General features: G+C 38.1%; 1 protein-coding gene across 1 annotated transcript; it reads right to left on the bottom strand.

Annotated features, from left to right (window-relative positions):
* Positions 1 to 5,664: 5,664 nt before the first annotated feature.
* Positions 5,665 to 23,377, bottom strand: LOC135473349 (CWF19-like protein 2). Its single transcript, XM_064753198.1, has 18 exons — positions 23,271 to 23,377; positions 22,791 to 22,901; positions 22,087 to 22,212; positions 21,422 to 21,520; positions 20,794 to 20,916; positions 19,767 to 19,979; positions 18,460 to 18,991; positions 16,985 to 17,169; positions 16,029 to 16,232; positions 15,167 to 15,241; positions 14,120 to 14,185; positions 10,570 to 10,684; positions 9,716 to 9,804; positions 9,011 to 9,127; positions 8,708 to 8,863; positions 7,649 to 7,729; positions 6,263 to 6,364; positions 5,665 to 5,868 (listed from the first exon to the last, which is right to left on the bottom strand). Exons 1-18 carry the CDS (start codon positions 23,358 to 23,360, stop codon positions 5,725 to 5,727), a joined length of 2,628 nt encoding a protein of 875 aa, XP_064609268.1. The 5' UTR covers positions 23,361 to 23,377; the 3' UTR covers positions 5,665 to 5,724.
* Between the last annotated feature and the right edge of the window lie 2,537 nt (positions 23,378 to 25,914).

Here is a 25,914-nt window from a genome sequence, read left to right as displayed (position 1 = left end):
GATAGAACAGATATACATGTATTTTGTGCCACGTTTCGCGGTGAGAAGTGGACAAAAATTTACAGTTTGGCTGATGGAAGATTGGCAAACGAACGTCTGTTAAATGTAAACGGTTCAAACCATTAATGTTGACACTAAGAGTTTCTTGAAACAAAGATGTCCATGGTATGTATCAAACATTGTATACGAAAAGAATGAGTTACTTTGGTGGTTTTATTATGGTTGGCGATTAACCTGTATAGATTTAGAAACATTCCATCGCTGACCGCTGAAAGTGACGTACTGATTTTCATGTTCGCCAAATACCGTGCGCTTTTTTTCAGTGAAACAAATTTGTCTTGTATACCTAAGTGTATGTACATACTTTCCAAAACTGGAAAACTGTTTAGTTTGATAGATACACATCTGACGGAAGACTTTCAACGGAAGTCGAAAGATCTGATGAAATTTTACTTATTTGTCGATTTATTAAAATTGCAATATTCACCCGATCCACAGTTACAGCATCTTTTGTTACGTGGAGTATATGTCACTTTGACCTACAATTTGTCAAGAATAATTGCTTCCAAAGAACTTTTTTCAGATGTTAATAAACACGAGCCAGATAAATAACAAAATCAATAAGTTATTATCACAAGATTCTTACGTAAAAGTTAACGCATGTTACATAAGACAATTTCACAATTTCCCTTCTTAACGTCCTGTGTTGTTTAGATTCCGGCAATAATCTGTCACACTGTATAGTGTTAAGTGTGCAAACAACATTCTGGGACTGAACGAGGAAACACTGTCGTGATATGACCGACATAACGTTGAAGCGACGTTAATCCTCAAACAAACACATTTTGGAAGTCAAGGAAATATGAGGCATCTATGACATTTATTATTCGTTGGATTTCCTGCCCCACGTAAGTTTCTTGCCGATGTTTAGGACAGGATGAACAAAGTCTGCGTTAACTATTTTTGAACCTATGGTTTTTGGACGCGTCTCTGGTCGGAAGCTTTTGTGAGTGCAAGTTATGGTGTCATGTAGGGTTTACCTACTTTGCTACCTATACAATCCTTTGACTAGCAGCTTAAAAAGACACAACTGGGCAAATATGAACCCGTATACAGGCTGGCCGGTGTGTTGAGACATGCTGTGACGGGACAGATTGGTGTCCTGCATTGATAAGATAACACCACTGAGTCAGAGCAGTTCATGGCGAATTAATTTCATCAGGCCGATCCGTTTTCCGCATTTTAGCACAGGCAAGGTGGTTCGCCGAGGTTGGTGTCAAAAAGGTGACAAGGGAAAATCTGTTAAATTAGACGACGTTACACTGTTGTCCCGAAGGCCGGGATTGCGCCCTATAACACTGACACGGGAGTACCGGTGATCGCTGTCTAAACGTCAGGTACAAGTAATACACCTTCTTATTTCTTGCTACGTCAATCAGCGACGATTAAGTTGATACATTTCTTCTATTTTCATCTAGATATAGGCCAACTGACTACTCATGATAACGTCACAATACTGGAAGAATTTGAAAAGGGATTGGGGTGAATTCCTTCTAGTTTCGGTACGGTAATGGTATCAAGATTATGAGCTTAGAATATATATATATATATATATATATATATATATATATATATATATATATATATATATATATATATATATATATATATATATATATATTACAGAATTTATTTATTTATTTATATGTTTCATTGTTGATCAATACCAAACTCCAGAATTTTTCACCTTTATATCATGGCGCTCACTTTTATTGGTGGGGGAAACCGGAGTGCCTGGGGTAAACCATGCACTCTTTGGCAAGTTACTGAAGCACTTTCTCACATGCGACCTAGAAGCAAGCGCGACGTATTTGTTGAAAGACACGTGGTGTTTTTTAATCTTAATAGACAGCAGAAACGGCAACACGGACATCGTCGAACCCTTATTGTCAGTAAGACCCTACAGGCAGTGGAACACATTCCCTGTCCTAGGTCGGTTTTGAACCCACTTCCAGCGACTGGCATTAAAGGCAAGCACCTTTAACTACTAGTCCACAGCCCGATTCTCTTACAGAAAATAAACATCTTCTTATATTTGTGATGAATTATTTGATCTGAAAATTTTGCATCTCTGTTATGTCGGATTTAGGAGTAGGAAAAAATAGAAACAAAAAAAAAAACCCAACAAAAACCAACTAACAAACAAACAAGCAGAGGCCTTAAGAATCCCATGCATGTTACGTACAAAAACATCCTGACGCTATGGGCTTGCTGTCGCTGAACTAGCAAGAGCGGGATTCGAACGCACGGTATCACTGGCCAGTGGCACAGTCTTATGCACTGAACGGAGGCAATCTCAACAGCTCGATCCGTCAAATTTTATAGGAATCTATACTCGAACAGAACAAAGGGTTAAAGAGGTGGTATTAGATCACTGTGAGATTTAAATACTTACTTTGTGTTTTATGGGTAGGACGGTTGATATACCTGTATAGGCTTAATCACCACAGAAAGTAGACCTAACTGAGGCTGTCACCTGGCTGATTAAAGGATATATTATTGCACACAATGTGGTTTTAGAATATATATCCTCACCACAATATTCTAGACGGTATATGTTGCGGGGAACCCACAATTGAATCGCTGTTTGATGTGACAGTATCGTCGACATTTGTGATTTCCATTTCCTAGGTACAAACACATACTCTAATCGAGAAAACTGAGAGACTCCTCCGGGTTTCGAACCAACGATCTCATGCACAAGTCAGGCACATCGCCAGCAATATATGTCAATATTCTTTCTAAATGACATCGACATATCGTCACATTGGAGTTGAGGTAAATAAGTCCATCAGGTTTTATAAAGAAACATTCAATCAGCCCACAACATATTTCGGTAACGGACAGACCAACGTGAAAAGCCTAGCTATTGGGAAGAGGTTGGTCAAGGCCGATAATATGATGGTCATACCACAAGCAAGACTGATAAGGCGATGAAAATATTAAATCACTCAAGTCCTCTGTTTTGATTCTGAAAATTGTTAGTTCAGGATTTTAGCTGATAAACTGCTTTAATGCAAACACAAAGATGTGTGGTGCCGATTACGCCACGATGTCACAATTCTACTCGGCAGCCGCCTGCCCGGGTGTTCACACAGCACGTCACGGCGGTTCGATGTCAGCAGTCTTGTTGATAGCTCCGTTATCAGCTGGCCTTCACAAGACGTCTTCTCTCCGCTAGTGCCGAGGCCCGCCCCTGTCCGTCACCCGGCAACGGAACCAATCCTTGGCTCTCGGAGATGAGAGGGGTGTTTTGTCGGATCAAGTTTTTCTGAAGATCCTTATCCGAGCGATTTAGACACGGTATTTTTTTTTTTTTCGTTTTTTTTTTTTTTTTTTTAGCCCTGGACGTTTTATTGACCGTTGGCCACGAATTTACAACTCACCGTTACATTACTCACGTGGCCTGAATTACAGGGTACACTGTAGATAAGCTACTTTTGGGAACATCGTAGTAACAATCTTGGTGTATCTAAATATGTATACAATGTTCCAATATTACAGTTGTAATACTAAACTCTAATCAACTTCAGCACTGATTTTTTTTTTTTTTTTGGATTTGTCATGATGAACAATATTGTTAGAAGGATAATGGACTGTATCTGTATGGGCTGAAGCTAATATTCATACAGAGGTAGATCTAGAATGGAACGCTATTACTAACCATGGAATGCCTTCAAAAAAATCAAATTTACTCTTTTGGATACCTCCTAATGAAGTTGATATTTCAGTATGAATATACGATGTGAAACGCGAGAAACAGGCACTTAATGTGACATATATTATATATATATATATATACATATATATATAATACTTTTTTGTTATGCGAACCCTCGAAATATCCCAGGAGCTATTTAATAAGTATTTAATTTTATCTCAGTATTTAAATATGCACAGAGCCATTTCCCGAATAAATGCCAAAATCTGCCTTTATGAGAGGACATATAATTGAATTATGTTCTATCGTATCTTCCTGGTCGCACCAGTCACTGGTTGAGTACTCGTTAACCGTCACTGAGAACAGATACTTATTACACGGATAAATGCAAACTCTTGTATTGCATTGATTTCACTTTGTTGTTTATACCAAATTCATCAGTTAAATGCCAAATTTTGTTATCTGGAGAATGAAAATTGGCTGGGGCACATTTAATAACTGTTTCTATGGAATATGAGCTAAAAGATTAAGTTTATACATGGATTTAGGTGTTATTTTATCACTATCCATTCTGACGTCTCGGATGTGCATGATATCAAACTTTAAGTTTACCTGCAACAAAAGGGTTATCTATGACATTTTTCAAAATAGCAGTTTCCAGAGTTTTCCAAAGTGTTTAGCTGTCGTATGGTACTGGGATACTATATTGCTGACCAAACAAATTCAACGGTTTAAAAGTGCCAGTTTCATCAAACAAATCTCGGGTATACACAATCCAAGCTTCTGGCTAGAATGAGTCATAAATAGATATTTCTCCCTTCAAAATGAGTTTATTGTTCCAAACAATTTGATCATAGAATGGAACGACTTCCGGCTCTATTTCTTTGCAAACATTAAGGACACTACACTAAAAACCCGGCAGGATTTTGTTAATTTTGGGGGGGTATTATGATTACAATGTAGGAGAAAACTTAATCCAACTTAATTTAAGCCCATTGAATCGGTGAGATAGAATCAGTTTCCGTAAACTTTCCGCATCATTAAAATACCGTCTTAGCCAGATAAGCGTTAGTGCTTTATTCATTAATATAAAATCCGGAGAATTCAGGCCTCCCTCAAACGTATCCTTGGACATCACTCATTTTTTTAACTTTGTCCTTTTCATTGTTCCATATAAATCTAATTTAACTCTCAGTTAACTATTCTGCAGTGCTGTATTTTTAATGGAAGCATGCTAGCCAAACAACTGTTCTTGAGATGCCTTCTGCTTTTGAAACAATGATTTTTCCTAACAACGTGAGGCCTCTTCCAGACCAGATCTGAAGTGTGGAAGTCTTTAATTTCTTTATATTTGGATCTAAATTTTCTTTATGAAGTTTTCCCCGATCTCGGAATTCTTAGGTAGACGCGGATGAACAGAGTAACTTCCCTTGAGTGTGGAAACTCAATTTATTTTATTTGATTGGTGTTTTACGCTGTAGTCAAGAATATTTCACTTATACGACGGTGGTGTTATATATGGTATGATGTATGTATTGTGGTGGGAGGAAACCGGCCAGAGCGCGGAGGAAATCCACCACTATTCGCAGGTTGATGTCAGACCGTAGTGCCGGGGTGGCGGGGGGAGGGCTGAGTCCTGACAGTGCGGTGAAGACGACAAGACACCTGTTGTGGATTAGCGTTGGACAGGGAATTTGTTTACATGGATTCTACTGCTCTAGCTGTTTGTGGTGAAGACGACAATAAGCAGTCAACAGCGCTTATTTAACCATTTGCACAGTCCACATGCGCAGTCTGACGTTTGCCCAAAACCAATCGTCTACGGCAAATCTGGTGTGCATATATCTGTATATCACATGAATAAAAACATAAAAATATAAAAAAAAATATAAAAATACAAAATCCACATATTAAATAGGCATAAATTTATTTCATTTATGTATTGAGCAATATAGAATACAGTTCAGCTTATGTACATGCAATAAATGTCAAATTCACTGCTGCTACATGTCTAGTTTCTGCGTCCAATCATAAGGTCTCCACCACTCGGCAAACTGCAGGACTTTCTTCCTCTGATCGTCAAAGTTTTCCCGCCATGGCTTCCTCCAGAGTCGTGGTTCAGCATCGAGCATTCCTCCTATCACCTCCTGTACACACAAAAAACAAAAAAAACACACATATTATTTTGAAAGAATATATTGGAAAAAAAAAAACAAAAAAAAACGTATTCTTCTTTCTGTCTACTAGAGTCACCTTACAGCATAATGGTGTAAGATCTGCGTAATTACTTACTCTCTTCGTAAGGACTACAGATGCAAAAACGAAAAAACTTAATGCATTAATAAAATCCAAAATGCATTGTGGAATTTAAAATGGAACATGAGGTCAATTGTAAACAAATGTTTACACATTTGATTACAGGTAAATTCTTCGTGTGAGCATGACAAGATCCTGCTCTTTGCATGTACAACAGAAAAGTCATAAAGACCACTAGTATATCTCAGTCTATTCAACAGACCGTCAAAGACACCAGGTACTTACCTTTCCAAAGTATGTGGTAAATTTCTGCTCATCCTCAATGACATGGGCATATCCTCCCTGAAGGCCAAAGTCAACGCTGAAGTATGGGAAGCCTTTGGGAACCTGAAACCGTTGCGAAAATTCCATGAATCTGAATGGATACATTCATTATACATTTACATGGGAAAAATGGAAAGACAAATGTACATGCACACAGAAAAACACATTTAATTGGGTATTTGCACATTAATTTTGAATATCTCTTTAAACCGACCATGTTACTTTCGTATATATGTAACTCGTTAAGCATTTTTGTTGGGTACAACATTTCAGATAAAGGGAATAAGTCACCAGGACATAGATTCCGATTTATTTATCAGTCTATCTGACCAGTGTTTACGCTGTAATCAGTGAAGAATATTTCACTGATGATATAACAGCAGTTACGTGTAAGTATACCGACAGAGAAAACCTCAGCTAGTTTACAATTCCACCACAAGCAGGGTTCATGAACACTGACCACATTTGAATACAAGGCAAAGTCAAGGCCAATGAACAAAACAAATACATGTTTTTCAAATATGCCTTTTAAGTTTAAAAATCTGCTACGAAGAAATACGAAGGACATAGCCCTTCAATGTGTCAGAATATATTTTCTGATTAACATGAGGTATGGGACTCCAGCAATCACTTGAGCAGAGTGTACCATTGTCACTTTAATACTGCAAGAGCTGAGCATTTCGGTTCTGAAGTCTTTCCCAGATTTCAGGCCCTTGTCCAAACAGTGTACATAGTACATGTACCAATAAACCTATTGGCTTATGCAGAAAACGTCTTCCCCAGTGGAACATGTAGCAGTAAGCTTTAATATCGGATGCAGGAAACACCTGTTTTTTATTTCTAAATACTGAGTATATGAGGTGGCCTAACATATAACAGTCAAAAGAAGGTTCTTAGTGTTCTTCTTGGGGTGTAAAAATAACATTAGACTATGGTTTTCCTAAGGCTCCAGTGGTCAGTCCAGCCTTCTGTCGTGATGTCAACATTGATAGCTGTCAAAACAATTTTGTTGGATGGGAAAGAGTGAGGTGGGCTAAAACAGCCTTAGTTGGTCGCGCTCTGACCACTTACAGGAAATACACATACAATCCAGAGGTTATTAAGAAATGAAATATATGCTTTTAAAAATGAATTTTTTTTCTCATATATACTTGTTTATTTTCCTAAAAACCATATTCTTTGTTTTTTAGTTCCTTTTCATGTATGTTTTAAGCTTGTGATAGTTTGAACTAACTAATGAAGTGCTAATATTAATTCTAACATACACAATGACTAGGTATCAGTGTGTAGACACAAGGAATGACCAGAGTCTATACCAGAGATAAATCTGAGGACATATGTACTCACAGCTCTGCGCACATCCTTCTGACTCAGATCGACCACTTTTTTGTTCTGGGCCCATTCAGTCTCTGAGTCCAAAATAGCTTTCTGTCAAGATAATAAGTGAGTGAGTGAGTGCTTGGGGTTTAACGTCGTACTCAACAATTTTTCAGTCATATGACGACGATCAAGATAATAAGAAAGATATTACACACAGCCTCTGTCAAACGAAAACCAGCACAAAATCACAACAGCTGCAACATGCTGTAAAAAGCTGAGGGGAACCGCACATGATTCAAGATGTTAGAAATTTTACTGACTGACCAGCTGACTAGAGCTTTTCACGGCAGGAGGAGTTTTTTGCCAACTCGATCAACTTGGAGCATATGGAAGAAAACTAAACCATCTGATGGGCTAACTGCTGAGTCGGCAGTTGCAAGGACTTGAACATGGTCTCTAAGCATTCAGTTGTAACTATGCAAGTTTGCACATGACTGTAGCTGAGGAGTCATGTGACAGTCATAATCTTGTGTCAGAGCTGAGGCATGCTGCCAGTCAAGAGTCATCGGAACTAAATCTGCTCATACATGTACAACTTTTCAAGATAAGTGTCACATATAGATCCAGATGTTCAGGATTGTAAGTCCGCATCTTTGCGGGTTAATGAACTTTATTTAAAGTATAAGTTGATTGCTCCAAATGTCAAAACATCATTTTCTGGTGATTTATTTTTTTTTTTTTTTTTTTTTTTTTTTTGATTGGTGTTTTACGCCATACTCAAGAATATTTCACTTATACGACGGCGGCCAGCATTATGGTGGGTGGAAACCGGGCAGAGTCCGGGGGAAACCCACGACCATCCGCAGGTTGCTGGCAGACCTTCTCACGTACGGCCGCCAGCATGAGCTGGACTTGAACTCACAGCGACCACATTGGTGAGAGACTCCTGGGTCATTACGCTGCGCTAGCGCTTTAACCGACTGAGCCACGGAGGCCCCTCTCTGGTGATTTAAATGTATGTCTAAACTGGGTAGAAATTGTTGATATCAAAATGAGATGATTTCCGTGACAACTTGCTGGACTGACCTTAAAATATATGGGTGCCATGTCACCCAGCTCCTGGGGTAAGGGTACACACTCTAAGCACATGTGCGGGAATTTTTTCAGGTACATGGCTGACTCCATGAAGACACAGTCTAGCTCCTGAGACTGGAACATTTGTGTTAAAGCCTTTCGGAATGTCTGAATAAAGAACAGATAAAAGTTGGTTTATCTCAGTTATCTTAGAAAAAAATCAAACCATTCCAGAGACCTAATATTTAAATTGTAGGAATAAAAAAGATAGGAAAACATAAAAAATTTCACAACATGCTAGATCTCGTGTGTTACCTGAATCTCATTCCAGACATCTTCATCTAATGCTGTACCCGCTGAGACGTGCTGCATTGGTACAATCAGACAGTGACCCTCTGTCAGAGAGCGGTGATTGGGCAAACTCAAGTAGACCTTATCATGGGAAAAAGCAGAAAACACAGATTTATTTTTGTTTTACAGAGAGATTTGCATTCATCACTACCTAAACTGACATAATAAGTACAGATTTCGTTCTGCTAACACTTCAGGGAATCAGTCTTACAAACACCTGATCTAAATTTACCTTTATTAGAGTTTGAAAAAGCCAATTAATTCAAATATTTCATCAGTAACAAAATACATATTGATGCATCAAAGTGAATTCATTCTTAAGACATACATCCATAATGTTCAAGGTTGACAGATTAAAACCATGTTAAATTCCTACATCCTGGTATTCTCTTTAAAGGCTCTAGTCTGGCAACAACCTGCAGATGGTCGTGGGTTTAGCCCTAGGCTCTGCCAGGTTTCCTCTTACCATAATGCTGGTCGCCGTCAAAAGTGGAATATTGAGTACGACGTAAAACACCAATCAAATAAATATGTAAAGGCACTACATGTATATACCATGTACATCTTGTTCAAGACAGATATAGATATCAAAGATTAACAAGATTTGTTGATTTAAATTATATAATCCCTATTTAGTTGATGATATGAAGAAAAGACAAGTTCTCTTACCTTATTCCCAATGGCCACAATCAGATGTTTAGCAACATTATCAAAACAGAACTGACATTTATCCAAGGCAGCCGTCATCTTTTTGTGTTCTGTAAGATATAAAATATATGGGCGCCATTATGCAGAAATCAGAGGGCAAATTTATGCTGTTAAAAGAACTATTCATAATATTTATGTGCTACAGGCCAGGAGATTTTTGCTTTTGACTATCTTTTGACTGAGGAGAAAACTGTGGAGCAGGAATACCAATTGGCCATACACACTAACCATAAAATATTTGTACAGGTCACAATGTTCTGTATGCACACTTTATGTAACTCAATAAACTTGGCAGCGAGGCTACCAAAGAGCTTGTCTGTAGGAAACATACAAATGCAATCTTAAACTCAATAAAGTTGGGAACTGCACTAAATTTACAGTAATTAATATGCACGCAGAGCATCAATGATGGAACCTTGTTTTATTCTGCTATACATGAATGTAAAACCTCAGACCATGTCAATGCAGGATTTTTTGAGATCCCATCCCAAAGATTTACTTATTTATTTGATTGTTGTTTTACGACATACTCAAGAATATTTCACTTTTACGACAGCGGCCAGCATTGTAGTGGGAGGAGAACGGGCAGAGCCCGGAGGAAACCCCCCACCATCCACAGGCTGCTGGCAGACACTGCTTTCCCTGTTATTGGATGCCGTGAGATAAGTTACGCGTGTACTTTATACAAGTACTGAGATATTAACATGTATTTACAACACTACATTTCTGCTTTTCACTGTAGAAATTACACATGTTTTGTAAAGATAAGAAAAAAATGGCCCACAAATCAACAAAGTTTAGATGCCCCGCAGTACCTGTTATGGCAAGAGTTCTGTCCCTTTCTTCCAGCCGTGAATCATTCCGCTTTCTGGTAGCATTTTTAAGGAAGACATCATCAACTTGGAAGTCATCATCTGTTTTCTCTGCAGACTGTATATAACCAACAATTTATTTACAACTACTTTACTGTCCTGTATGAATTTGGAGAAATTTTACATGCAGAATCATCATGCCCGATATTTACCACCTTATCTGGCCTTTTCATTTTGAACAAATTTACACCAGGTGTACTTTCCAAGTCAGATCAATGATTCAAACCAAGCTGACAGATTGAGCACAATTTTGCAAAAAGATATTTTTTACACTCATCTTGTTTGTAAATTCAGTTTTCTCAAAACACTATCTGTCAAAAATGAATTGGTCATGCATCTTCCTATAATTATTTACTATTTATCCTGCAATATTGGGACATTTTCTCCAAGATTAACCGTTAAATGAGTGTTCATGGAGGAAATGTCATCTGGCACAGGTAACATCTGTTACTTTTTATTGTGTGACACACTAAACATTTGTTTATCTGTTTACTGTTTATTCACCAACAGTCAGAATACAAACGTATACAAAAATATAATAAAGATGATATCAGTATTTGATGATTCATGATTTTATAAATAAATGTATAAATGACTACAAGTCCGGGTGGACTTGTTCTATCTTGTTATACATGTAGATAAACAGTAAGTATAATTAGAGAAAGAGAACTAGACATGCATATCTGTATCGATATGACCAGATACAATGGCTGATGGTGATACGATATAAGTTAGCTTGTTGCTAGAGACCTGATTTCATGATATTCTTGAGGTGATCCTTTAATCTTAAAAGAGTATGGTAGTTTGGAGATATTGGGAAAGTTTGTTCCATTCTTGAGGGCCTTTTGAATGGATAGAATATAGGGAGAGGTTAGTTCTTGTAAATGATCTATAGAGATTTAGTCTTTGATTGCGTGTAGGGTAAAAGTGTCCCGCAGATTGCATTTTTAAAATAGTTTGAAACGTTGTTGGGAGGTAGAAATGGCCATGTATAAACATATGGACAATTTGGAGGCAAGAGAAGGTGTTAAGTTGAAATAATTCAAGGGTTTTAATTATTGGAAAAAGGGCTGGGTGTGTGTATTAAAATCTGTATGATGAAGTCATAATGCAGATTGCCTGCTTCTGCAAAATATACAAAGGGAGGGGGGTAGGGGCTCTGTGGCTCAGTTGGTTAGCGCACTAGTGCAGCATAATGACCCAGAAGCCTTTCACCAATGCGGTTGATGCAAGTTCAAGTTCAGCAAATGATGGCTACCTCTCGGGCCTGCAAACCTGCAGATGGTCGTGTGTTGCCCCCGGGCTCTGCCCGATTTCCACCCACCAAAATGCTGGCCGTCATCGTATAAGTGAAATATTATTGAGTGCAGCGTAAAACACCAATCAGATAAATAAATCAAATAAACAAAGTATTTAGGCGAGTCTTGTAGATGTTACCCCACAGTGCATTTGCATAAGAAAATGTTGGGTAGAATGAAGGAGAAAATACAGTATCAGAAGTGTGCTTTTGTTCATTAGTTTCTTTTTATGCTTTATAATTCCTATGCTGAATGAAATTTTATTTGAAATATACATAATGTGTGATGTCTTTGTCAGGTTATCACTGAAAACGCCAAGAAACTTGAAATCACCAACAAATTCTATTTGATAGCTGCCTATTTTTATTTTCGGGATATCTGAAGGGAGTAATTTCTTGTTTAATGATCATGCATTTAGCTTTATTAATATTTAGTAAAAGCTTATTGGCCTGGAATCAGTGTTGAACTGACTCCAGCTCACCTGTCAAAGTATCAATAATTTCCTGAATATTATAACCAGTAAAATGATGGCTGGTGTCATTGGCAAAAAGAATGAAGTTCAGAGGAGACCAGGAGTTGATGTGTCATTTATATAGACTAACACCATTAGGGGTCCTGATATGGAACCCTGGGGCACTTCACAGTCAATTGGGGGCATGGGCGTGATGGCCTCTTAATAGGAAACACATTGTGACCTGTTGGCCAGATAACTCTTAAACCAGTCATTTGTCATATCCTGATGGCCATAATGTTGTAGTTTTTGCAGCAATGTATTATGGTCTACTGTGTCAAAAGCTTTGGACAGGTCAATGAAAGTAACTCAGATGAATCTGCACTGTTCCTTAGCCAAAACTAATTTTTCCTATAGGACAGTGGCAGCGTGTACCGTGGAATGGTTCCATCGAAATCTATAGTGAGTATTTCTTATTATGGCATTTTTATCCAGAAAGTCAACCAGTTGAAGGGCAACCGATTTTTTCACAATCTTGCTGACAGCAGGTAGTACAGAAATCGGCCTGCAGTTAGCGTAAGTAGCTTTATCACCAGATTGGTGTTACTTTACCTGGTTTTAACAGTGTTGAGATAATGCCAGTTCTAAAGGAAATATTAATTATATGAGAGAGGGGCACTGAGATATCAACACCGATATACCTTCGGCATCAATACCTGGGACAAAGCATCGTAGTTCGTGGATAATACATTTAACATTGCTCGGTTTGACTGGTGATAGGTTAATATTTACGTTAGGTCCTCGGTCGCTGTGAGTTCAAGTCCAGCTCATGCTGGCTTCCTCTCCGCCCGTAAGTGGGAAGGTAATCTAGCAACCTGCAGATGGCCGTGGGTTTTCCCTGGGCTCTGTCCGGTTTCCTCCCACCATAATGCTGGCCGATGTCGTGTAAGTGAAATATTCTTGAGTACGGCATAAAACACCAATCAAATAAATAAATAAATAATATTAGGTGCTTGTTGCAGAAAATCAAGAGATGTCATGGTTTCAGGGATAGCTTGTTTTAGATCTGATGTAACAGTGCTGAAATATTTGCTGAAGTTATTTGCTATGGACTAATCATCGAAGGGGTCATTGTGTTCATCAGTAAATTTGCTGGTGTGTCACCTTTATTTCGTTTTAAGAGTTCGTTCAAAACTTTCCATGTATCTTTTATGTCATTATTTGCCTTATTAAATTTACACAGTATTCACAGTATTCTTTTCTTGATCCTGATATTTGTTTATTTAGTTCGTTTCTAAAATTTCGATAGTGACTTCTTCTGTTGAGATCAAGTAGTTGTTCACAATAGACCTTATTTTTGGTAAATACTGAACGAATATTGCCATGGATAATCCTTGGATTTTTTTCTTCTGTGTTCTAGTGAACGAAATGATACAACTGGAAAATGCTCATCCTAAATGTTTGTAAATAACGAGTACACTCCTGAAAGTGTTTCATTTGCATCATCCTTCCAAAGGATCTCATCCCACTGAGTATTTTTACTTAGGCCCAAATGCTTCAATTTAATTTTGGGTCATTTTACGATATTTTGTTTTTTCCGTCTTTCAGGTGTGACCTTAACAAATGTGAATCAAGGCAAAATGGTCCCTTATATCAGTTAGTAGTATGCCAGAAAAAAGATGCTGTTCGTGAAAATTACTGAAAATGTAACTGATCAAGGATAATATTGTGGTTCCATATTTACCCTTCCAGCCAGTCGTGCAAACATGGCATTCTGATCTTCAGCTGTGCTTGTCTTCTCTCTCTCAACCTAAAAAAGTCAGACACAGACGCATAGATTTATTAATAAACTAAAAACTAAAACTATACATAACTGGTCAATAATCTAATAGGTTCCCAAAAATTCATGTATCACAGAAGAGAAGCAATTTATGCAACACAGAAGAAAAAAAAAAAAAATTTATGCATCACAGAAGAAAAAAAAAAGACATTGTTACATTTGGAACACTCACAAAGCATATTCAAGGATGAAATGAGAATAGAAAGCTTTGGTCTTTGTTTAAGTTTTTAATACCGCCATTGTGCAGTATTTTAGGCATTTAAATATGAAACACAGTATTCAGGTCTATTCTACCCTCAAAAATGAGGAGTAACGGCACAGTTTAAGTGGCTGTTCCCTTTCACCACTACTGCCGAGCTCAAGAATCGTAGACCAATCATGGCATGATTTTTGGCCACCTCAGCTGACAGAGAAATTTGAAATGTGCGTACATGTATAAAGGTAGGCGTGCCTTATTGTTGCATGACTTAGGAATGTATAAGGTTAGTGTAAACGTATTCTGATGTCATACCACTGAGCTAGGACTGGAATGTTACGAAACAACGTTACTTTTTCAACGTCGTGGCAACTTGGTGTGAATATCAAAAATATCACAACAAATAAAGTGATATCTATAAACTGTGTTAAAGAGTGCTTTTACCAACGAAATCATGATATTTCATCTTCATATAAATCATATAAGCAAATCTAACAAATAAAACCAGTTCAAATCCTATTATTAGCAGAAATAAACAGAAATGAAATGTAGGCCAACCAGCCGGTATGTTGCGTGACACACTCAATGCTGTTTGAAAGATTGTCATGTATATATGTACATAGCCCAGAAGAATATGTACCTGTAGCAGTCAAGCTTTTTCGACAGAGCTGTGGACATGTACCCGTGGGGCTAGGCTTCCTGCACAGCCTAGACTTCTGAACAAGGGAGAATGTAACAGATAACTTTTGACTTACCAGGGTTTTGAGATCAAATTTATCATCATCGTCAAAGTACTTCTGTCTCTGACCAGCCTCGGAGTGTGTCTGTATCTGTAAGGGAAAAGTAGGAACAATTTTATATGCATGTATAGTGAACTACCAAAACCCACTCTACCTGAAGTGTGAGACTCCACCCAAACACACTCAACCCAAATCTGTCTGACTGAAAACTATCTTGGGTATGGCCTCCCCACTTCCATGTACACTTTGGTGAGAAGCTACATCATATGTCCCACTTAAATCCTCTGTTTTCCTTCACTCTAGCTGCATAATGGATGGTAGTTATGTTTATAAGTGGAGGATTCCACAGTAGGAAATGATAACATGAACCCAATGGTATTTCCACACAATCTACTTGTATTTCTCCTACACACACGCTCCCCGCTGTGTTTGTAACAGTTTCATGCAGGCCTAAGTCCCAGTGCCTGATTTAAGTATCACTGCTGTTTATGACTCAGGAATTTTCCCACGGCTATACCCGGTTTCTTGCCATCATAATGCTGCATGCCCGTGAAAAATCCTTGAGTACTGCTTACTACACCAATCATACAGATAAATAGTTCTGCTCATATGGTGACAGTCATGCTATTTTCCTCAGGGTTTTGGTAGCACTTAAAAAACTTTCTAATCTACAAGAACATGTACACATTTTCTGATTAAAACAGGTATTAAACAAAGCCGAAAGAACCTTTAACTTGCTGCAGAATTTGATTTATCAAAAGTGTTTGTTTTCTTGGAAATGTTGCCTATTGAATTACTCTAAAGCTGAATCCCCTTTTGTATGTTTTGTCTCCAGATCTTCAGCTGATCATCTTCATACATCATCATGAACATGTACCTTGCCTGCCTTGCGCCTCCCACCCTTGGGCTCCACTGGGTGTTGTCTTTCAGGAAGAGGACGGACCATCCCCCGCTTATCTGCCCTTGTCAACACGACCACATCTTCCTGCTCAGGGCCAGGGCCTGGCTGAGGGTTAGAGTTCCTCTCCTCTTTGGCTTTCTGTGCCGCTGACAACTTGTCTTTCAGGCTACTCGCCAGCTCCTGAAGTCAAAATTTATTACTGTTCAATAATATTTTGATCATAAAGTAATCATAACAGCTGAGGCACCTCCACATAAAGGCAAAGGTTTCATTAGCTTTTGGTCCCATTGACGAGATTTTTGTCAAGTGACTAACCACTTTATTTTGAGTACCCTAAATGACCCAAAATATCGTCCATGACTAAGTTGCTCCTTTTTCCAGATTCTGAAAGTTCTTTTGATTTTAAAAAGGTGATATGAGAGTTATCTGGAAGGTAGGATGATGTCCCACTAGGAAAATATAAATTTTACCACCAGAAGTAATATCTGATAACATTTATTTACCTCCAAAAATGCTCTCTTGTAGTCAGTTTTTTAGGTCATTTAGTGTAACATAAACAATATATAATAGGGTTAAAATCTCATATATTTATATAACCTTATATATTTACATTTATGGTGATGCCTCAACTTCTTCAATATTATCACTGAACCCACATGCAACTATTGGTATAAAACAGCAGAGGCCTTTAGTTACAAGTCATAAATTCAACTTGTATTTTATTTTATTTATTTATTTGATTGGTGTTTTACGCTGACTCAAGAATATTTCACTTATACGACGGCGGTCAGCATTATGGTGGGTGGAAAGCGGGCAGAGCCTGGGGGAAACCCACAACCATCTGCAGGTTGCTGTCAGGCCTTCCCACATACGTAGGGCCAGAGAGGAAGTCAGCAAAAGCTGGACTTGAGCTTGAATAACAGAAATCTTACCTCATCACCCATTATCTCTGCTCGTAAGATTTTGGCCCCCAGCTCGTTCATCTGCTGCTCTGATAGGATGGGTGCTGGGACCTCCCTTGGGGTGGGAGTTGGGGTAGCATCATCTTCTGATGAGTCAGAGCTACTGTCACTGCTCTCTGTGTCTGGAATGTATAGATCAATAAAACCAATCAATTATTCTTCAATACAAAGATACAAAACTTTTATATGAGACATCATCTTAAACAGGAATCATATTTTCCTCTAAACTGATGCAATCTAAAACAGGATCTCTGACGTGTGAAACTAACCTATACAGTTGTTCAGAAAAGATATTATTTAATACTTTATATAATACAGATTTAGCTGAACATCTCTCTCATGTTTGTGAAATTTTTTCTCTCACATATAAAGTTACATGAACATTGTTTTATTTCTTTAGTACTCCATACTCTTGAATTTTTCACTCATAGGAGTCTGGTTTATTGCTCGAGGAAACTTGAGTTCCCAGAGTAAAACACAGCCTTTTGTCAGGTATCTTACCTGTCTCTCGTCAATGTAAAGATCATAGCCAAAGCAGAGAGAACTGGATTTTGAGCACACCACCTCATTGCTTAAGACCCAAACAGTCACAGCTCATGACCATCATGTCCATATACAAGTTGACATTTCCTTCAGCTTAATAGGGGAGGCTTGAGCTCTTGCTCTTTTGTTGCAAATGGTAAAAACCTCATTTATCATGTCAAAAATGTTTGGCATCCTTTGCTGACATAAATTTGCTGATCACCTCTCTCACCACATTCCAAAGGCACAAAAGGCCATACTCCTCAATGGTGCATGCACCACTCTCTACCTATTGCTTTACATCAATGCCACCAATAGACATGCTTGACCTTTCGCGTCTGTGAGACACTTCTTTAGGCTTAGCCTCATCACTTGTCTCCTCCTGGGGAATTATTTAATCAGCATTTATCAATAAATTTGTTTTAGGTTTTGGTTAGAATCATGTTGTACATACCCTAGATAAAGAGAGTGCATGTGTATAAAGCTTTCTTAGCGACACAGGTTGAGACGGATTGTTTGCGTTTTATGACATCCCTTCCTGCCTCATCACCGTGACCCCAGTGACCTCGGTGTTGTTCAAGATTTCTGTACAAATTTTACTACTGGTGGCAGTGATGTAAAGCATAAGGTATAGAGCGTTGCATTCGGCGTTAGGAGTATGACCAAAGATACCTCTTTCCTTCAAGTTCACATCCTTCGTCAACTCTAAAATAAAACTTTTTGTGAAACTTTCAAAAATAGTTTGCTTCACATTTTGACAGGTCATGTGATACAGTAGGATTTCTTTACCTTTTATAGCAATAAAAGATTTCATACTCGAAAATGACCTGTTAGTCTCATTTCCAAGGAGAAAAGCAGATCAATTTTCATTCAATATTCACAAGTACACCTATATGAATTACAAAATCAAAGAATAAGCATACCTGAAGAGCATTTGGCAGGCTTGGTTTCCTTATCACCACTTGCTTCTGTTTCTGATGGTTTGAGGAAACTTTTCTTCTTCCAAGCCGGCACAGAGCTGCTACTCCGGTCTCTGTCCTGCCTGTACTCTCTCTGTCTGGGCACCAAATCAGAATCTTCTGGCTTAAGGAACCGAGCAGATTTCAGAGATCTATTGTGAGATCGGTCAGGTGACCTGGATCGCTTTCTTTCCCTAGATCTTGACCTTCTGCTGTCCCGTGACCTTGATCTGGACCGTCTAGACTTATAAATGTCTCTTGACCTAGATCTTCTTCTGTCGTTTGACCTTGATCTTTTCCTGTCTCTTGACCTTGATCTTTTCCTGTCTCCTGACCTTGACCGCTTCCTGTCCTTTGACTTTGACCTTTCTCTTGACCTTGACCTCGGCCTCATAAACCTCCGACTCCTGTCATCCCTTGTTCTTCCTCTGTCAGGCTGTTTACTTTGTTCCTTTCTTTCAGCTTCAGCTAACATGCTTTCCAATTTTGCTAAAGACTGAAAATATTAAAAAATCATATATTTATCTGACTGGTTTATTGTGTTGTAATCAAGAATATTTCACTCATACAATGGCGGCCAGCATTATTGTGGGAGGAAACCCATGACCATCTGCAGGTTGCTGCTAGATCTTCTTATGTACGGCTGCAGAGGAACCCAGCATGAGCTGGACTTGATCTCACAGGGCAAGCTCCTGGGGCATTGCGCTATGCTGGCATGCTAACCACCTTGGCCACGAAAGCACCCTTACTAAATTTAAGCCTTCGCAGTAAAATAACCATGCACATTTGCAAGCTGGTCTCTGATTTTGAAGTGAAGCCAAAACATTCTTGAGTACTGCGTAAAACACCAGTTGAATAAAAAAAAAAAAAGAAATGAGAGCGAGCAACTATTTGAAAAACTGAACTAATTAATTGCTTGATGCTTCATAGCATACTCATCATCTGTTCATCTATTCCTGAAAGAAATAGTGCCACCTTTAATAAGGATTGTTACTTGCACGTGTGGATAATATTCCCCTCTGCTCCCCCATTTCCTTATATTTATTTGATTTATTTATTTCATTCATGTTTTACGCCCTACTCAAGAATATTTCACTTTAATACACAACGGTGACTGGCATTATAGTGGGGGGGGGGGGGAACCAGGCAGAACTATGGGAAAACCCTCAACCATCTTTCTACCTCCTAATGTTCCATACCAGTATACAATGTATCTTACAAAACTGATTCCACCCACCATGCTTATATACAAGTATATGTAATGACCTCACCCCATATCTCTCAGCAGCTACCTCCTCCAGTGGTCTCCCCTGATCTTCAGCTTGCTGCTGACACCGCTGATATCCTTTCCGCAGCCAGGAAATCCCACGGTCCCCTATCTTCCTCCCTGAGTTACTTGCCCCTGCTTTAGCTGGGTTTTCCTCAGGTAGGCCAGTCCCGCCATCTTTCCAGTATGGGTTTAGTTCACGTACATGTTGACCTGGCTGCATAAAGAATATTAATGAAACTTGGATATTTTGTTCAAACCGCATATGTATACTTGTACTTCCATATTGATTCAAGTTTAAACAGCTTTATTATGTTGGAGTCCAGTCAATAATTACACAGTCATGATATGTAGGCATGTGTATATGTATTCTTGGGGTAACTCCAATGTACTTAACAATTTTTCAGTCATATGACAATGAAGAGTCATTAAGTGTGTGTACATATACTGTGTCTTCTTGTGGCGTGATAAGTCCATGCTGCTAAAATGCTGCCACCACTGAAGTATTATACCGCAGACACCAAACAGGATACCCCAACCAGTTGCATTACACTGACACCTGGCCAACCAGTCCCATTTCCTTGCTCTAACCTCTCGGTGCTGAGAACCAAGAGAGGCAGTAATAAGTACCATTTTCAAAGTCTTTGGTATGACCAGAACCAGATTTGATCCCGGATCTCTCGTCATGATATGAAGTAAGGTTCAAGTTTCCTCATGAGCAGAAAATGTGGACAAATGTGTATTTGTTGAAGGCATACAATGTATATCAACAAACATGAAATAAAATGTTAAAATCAGTGACATTTTTCAAAGATATGCTCTAAAAACCTACTTCCAGTTAATTTTTATGAGTAAATAAAATAAGAAAATATTTCTATAATTTCAGACAGTCAAACTTTTTTCAAACCGCATCATTCAACATGAAATGGACAAGAGTCTAACAAAAAAGTTCAAGCCATCTGTACCCATCTGAACTTCTCAGACCCCCCGGAGAAACTAATGCCCACTAATGCTAATTCTATCTTCAATACCTGATCCAGTAAGTTGATTTCTGCTGATTTTTCTTCCTTGTCCTTGGCTATTTTAGCTTTCCGCAGCTCATCCCTGGTTACCGTTGGAATCAAGTCAAGGGGAGATTGCATCCAGCTGTCCCTCTGAAAAATACCATACAGATTCATCAACTGTTTATTTACTTATTTATTTATTTTAATTTTGTGCTCGATGCGGGTGGAGGCACCACAGTACCTGCGCGTAAACTGCTCACCTTTGCCAGGTATCTAACAAACCTGTTGATTTAAAGATGGAAAAGGGGCCTCTGTAGCCAAATGGTTAGAGTGGATGGTTGTGGGTTTCCCCTGGCTCTGTCTGGCTGGCTGCCGTCGAATAAGTGAAACATTCTTGATTACCGCGTAAACCTCCAATCAAATAAATAAAGCTGCAAAAGCATATTTTTGGAATCCTGACATTTCATTTATTCCCCTTTGATTTTTAATTTCATCATGTTCTTTTTTAATAATACCTAAGCTCAAATCTGAAGCAAAATATGCAGCATCTGCCTAAAGTTTTATGGTACTTGTTTCATCAAAAAGAGAAATGTTAACAAAATCTGAACAGACCTCTCTTATCATACAGGAGAACTTTGCCTATCTCATGACAGACCTGTAGTTGTGGACCTTTAGGAGTAATAGAGTTATCTCCACTGTTCTCCATGATTTTAGTCACTGGCTGACTCTCTGCCCAAACCTCTTCTTCTGAATCCTACAGAAAAAATTGTTAACAAACAAAATAAATTAAATTAATAACATTTAAAAAGGTAAATAAAACTGCAAAATAAACAGATAATAGAGATAATCTACCCCTAAACATGAGCTACACTGTAATCTAGGTATTTAGTGGAAGGTTGGCTGGATCTTTTGTTCACAAAGTTGTGTCGGCGATATTTGCTATATGATTCAGATCAAAACAGAAAAAGTCTGTTATACCGATGGCACCCAAAACTACAAATTATATATCAAGGTTTTCCCACCTTAGAAGTCAAATATCTGAACGCATATAATTTTATAAGGTAATGTTATTACATCCAATAATGCGTCTGTCTACTCTCTCGATGACAAACGAAAAGTGAAAAGTGAAAAGTGACATAGCCAATGAATGCTCCATACATGTAATATACCTTGTCAATCAAGTAAAACTTTTGATTATTTGAAGTGGAAGTCTTCATTCATATTCATGTTTTTTACATGCACATGCACAAAATATTAAGCCCATAAACTTTGCTTTTCAAACTAATAGCCAACATGTATATGTTTTCGGTACAAGCTTACTGATTCTGAATCTGACGATGCTGCTTTTCCCTTATGGTCTTCTTTTTTCTTCTTCTTCTTCTCCTTCTTAACTTTCTTTCTTTTCTTCTCTTTCTTTTTCTTCTTGGATTTGATTTTCTCCATTTCCTGCAGAGAAAATAAGTAACATTAAAACAAACCGATCGTATTCAACAGGAAAAATGCAATAATTTCTTAATTTCAATGTGTATCAATAAATAAACAATAAATGTGAATTTGACAGCACAGATAGATCTCAATAAGAATTATTTTGTGCCAGGACTAAAAGGTGAACTATGTTGGCAAAAGACAGGAATGTAAACTTTCGATACTACAGTATACCATTCTTCTCTTCATTTTTATAGTACTTTAATTAATTATCCATTTCAGGGGCAATGTAAGTTTCTTCAGACTTATTTATTTGATTAGAGTTTCATGCACTCAAGACCACTGTATGCAAATTACAGAATCTCCTTTGTTATAAAGCAAATCGTTTTAATTCATTTCAAAGCATATATAAATTACACTTCTTTTAATAATTTTTTTCTCGTGTAATGGTAAACCTAAAATTTACAAGTTAGTGGAACCTACAATACTTGATAGAATGATTTTCCTATTATCACATTATTCAAGCTTTGCTCATCATACTTTTTACCGGAAGACAACACATTAAGTATAGGGGCCTAAATGCTGCAGCTGTCACTTACTCTTTGTTCCTGGTCAATACGAGTATTGACACTGTCAAGCATCCACGTGTCATCTCCTCGCTGTTTAGCAAATTCTTTACGTCTTTCATCTTTTTCATACTTCGCTTTGACCTGAAAACAAATTCAAAACATGAAATACATGAACTGGAAGAAATTAATGATAAGGCCAATACGCATGTCAATCTCAAATACCCTTAATATGATCCCAATAATTAGCCTAAATTACAGAAATTTAAAGGTTACTTCAGGATATGTTTTGAGCTAGACTTGTGCAGGCCAAAGAAAATATCAGGCGTACATATGGATAAAAACTTATCCTCCTGGTTTCATCGTAAGCATCAGACAGCAATGGAAATTAATCATATCACCCACAGAGAGTCCAGTTTTCGCTACACAACAATAAAACAACTACCAGCAGAAACAATTACTCTAAGTGTATGAAATGTTGGTGGTCGTCAACCGTAACTTATGACAAATGACCTTGTCTAAATAGTCTTGTCTTGCTTCTCTTAATTTCTTTTTTTCTTCCTTCTTCACCCAAGAACTTTCGAATGCTATGGGAGTCGCCATTTTTGTTTGTCGTCTGAATAACGTTTACCTAACGGAGTTATCTCCCCTCAATCAGAGGCAACCAGAAAGCATGTACATGTGTATCATGTGAAATTCAACAATGAATAAATCCAAAGAATATAGACCTATTGTTTAACGTCATACTCGATAACTGTGATAAACCACAGACATTTAGCAAGTAGTACTGACGAACTTTCCCTCACAGGCCAACGCGACATCCACAGGCCTATATAGGCCTATGACGTTAGATCAAGCAAATGGCCACATGAACATCGTCAACCGGTTGTTATCACAAAGGTTCCACATCATATAGTCCAAGGTCAGTTTTGAACCAACATCTCGTGTAGATTTAGACAGGAAAGCATATTTAACCATTAACCATTATTAAAAAAACTTATAATAGACAAGTAGTGCCACATACCACAGATAAATAGTAAGTAGGTAAACGGCGAACTGTTGATGCTGAGTTGTCAAGAAGAAGAGACACAAAACTTTACTACAGCTGCATGTAAATCTTCAAATTTCCGCACTCCCAACACAGAAAATAACCCCCCCCCCAAAAAAAAAAAAAATCACTTTAAAAAAAGCCTAATACAAAAACTTTCCCCAAATCCATACACACCGTTTTGCCTAACGTTGCAGACAGCCAGACAGATAGATAATGATAGGCAAAATATATAACTAAATATATAAATATATAACCATCCGTTCTGCTGCACAGTTTAACAATGAAAACATTTATACTGTTATAACTATTATAACAACAATGAAAACATTTATATTGTTATTACTATGATAAATATCCATAATAACTTTTCTCACATGCACTGTTGGCCTCGGCCTAAATGGTAATGCCACATAGATAAATGACAAAGGTTTATTGTGATAATAACACTTAAAAACACTTGTTGTCTTTTACTGTAAGATAGTTGGTAAGAATCTTTCCGGTTTTTTAGCGAATTGCGATTTTCTCACAAAATAAGCATTGTGACAACTCTTGCAGAAACTACCGTTATTACACCTAACGAGAATGTACAGCGCAGTTCTAATCATGCCGATCCTGATGTAATTCTCGACTACGAGTCAAATATATATAAAAATCCAGTGATGGTCTGCGATACGGCGATGTAATTGAAGGCATTGTTCCATAAATCTTCACTTATAAAGTCCCCAGAAGTGCACCTCAAATCGATGTTATCTGCGATCCTTTGTCCATGAGCGATCTTTCCTCGATCAATGTGGTATGGTTGGAATCCCGTGCACCACACTTCAGGAAATCAAAAGGTAACTTAACGCCTTCATGAAAACATCGATTTTCACCGCAACAGGGAAAGTAACTCTACAAAGTATACATAATTCGCTACTCGAGGTTTTCATATTACTCCAGTGGTCGGCTATTTTATCGGTTGAGATGTGGATGGCGAAGTATACCTGCAAAATCTGAACTGTTTAACTGCTCGTTTTGCAGTTAGGCAATAATATTGGCTGGTCATGAAATAACAGGCTTTGGAAAGGCTGGAATTTTCATTTGCAGGCCACCTATTATTGAAGTCATACTGTCAGATTTTTTAGGTTCATTGGAGAATAAAAAACCGCTGCAAACAGTATCAATCAAAGCGCTAAAAAAGTCAAAAGTTATGAGTAAAATTCGTCATCTCGGTGTCCAAGGGCCTGTTGTTAACAGCTCATACTCGTTTCCTCTCCATGGTAGAATCTTAAGGATGGCCATTGGTTTCCTCTTGATTCTGCCCTGCTAGTCATATTAGTCATATTATATGGACAACGGGCCAGCCAGGCCTGGTATTATTTATTTATTTATTTGATTGGTGTTTTATGGCGTTCTCAAGAATATTTCACTTATACAACGGCGGCCAGCATTATGGTGGGAGGAAACCGGGCAGAGGCTGGGGAAGCCCACGACCATCCCACGTACGGCCAGCATGAACTCAAAGCAACCGTATTGGTGAGAGACTCCTGCGCGACTGAGCCACGGAGGCCCCTCCTTGCTATTAAGTGCTGAGCGTCAAGCTAGGCAGTAACAAGTATCAATGTCGCCAAGGACTTTCTAAGGTGGAAGTGGACTGTTAAGCAAAAAACAGAACAGGTGCTGAACTCTGCAACTTTGGTCATTCAACAAGTTGCAGGATGTTACCTAAAGATACACAATCCAGTCACTATGTTTCTGGCATGTGAAACATTATCCAGGAGCCTTCATAGACGGAAATTTCACTCCTGCAATCCAGGCAATGCCAATATTTTGTCCTTTCACACTGGATAGATCAGATTAAACATAAGTAACAGATACCGAAAAAACCCAGCAAAATATAAATTCATCTATGTATATAACCCCAAAACACACGTGGTAGATATACCAACAAAGCATCTGGATGTTTAACCAAAAAATACATTAGATAAATAGGGTTCACAGGAGTGGTAGCTTGGTTAACATAACAAACTAAGACCAAGGAGAACAATAGCGAAATAAAATAAATGTAAAACTATGTACAAGTTTTAATAACTGCACCAGCAATTGTTTTTATTCGTACAATTTTAA

This window comes from Liolophura sinensis, chromosome 8 (assembly GCF_032854445.1).
Source record: "Liolophura sinensis isolate JHLJ2023 chromosome 8, CUHK_Ljap_v2, whole genome shotgun sequence".
Taxonomy (NCBI): domain Eukaryota; kingdom Metazoa; phylum Mollusca; class Polyplacophora; order Chitonida; family Chitonidae; genus Liolophura; species Liolophura sinensis.
This window is presented reverse-complemented; position numbering and strand designations above follow the sequence as displayed.

Bases quoted from the DNA above. Each gene is read 5' to 3' on its own strand.
- LOC135473349 (XM_064753198.1), bottom strand. From the start codon at position 23,360: ATGGCGACTCCCATAGCATTCGAAAGTTCTTGGGTGAAGAAGGAAGAA. The intron at 10,685-14,119 runs GTAAATATGGAA...GGTTATATACAG, and splicing joins TTGCACGACTGGCTGGAAGG to TCTGCAGAGAAAACAGATGA. The intron at 7,730-8,707 runs GTCAGTCCAGCA...TTATCTTGACAG, and splicing joins TGGCACCCATATATTTTAAG to AAAGCTATTTTGGACTCAGA.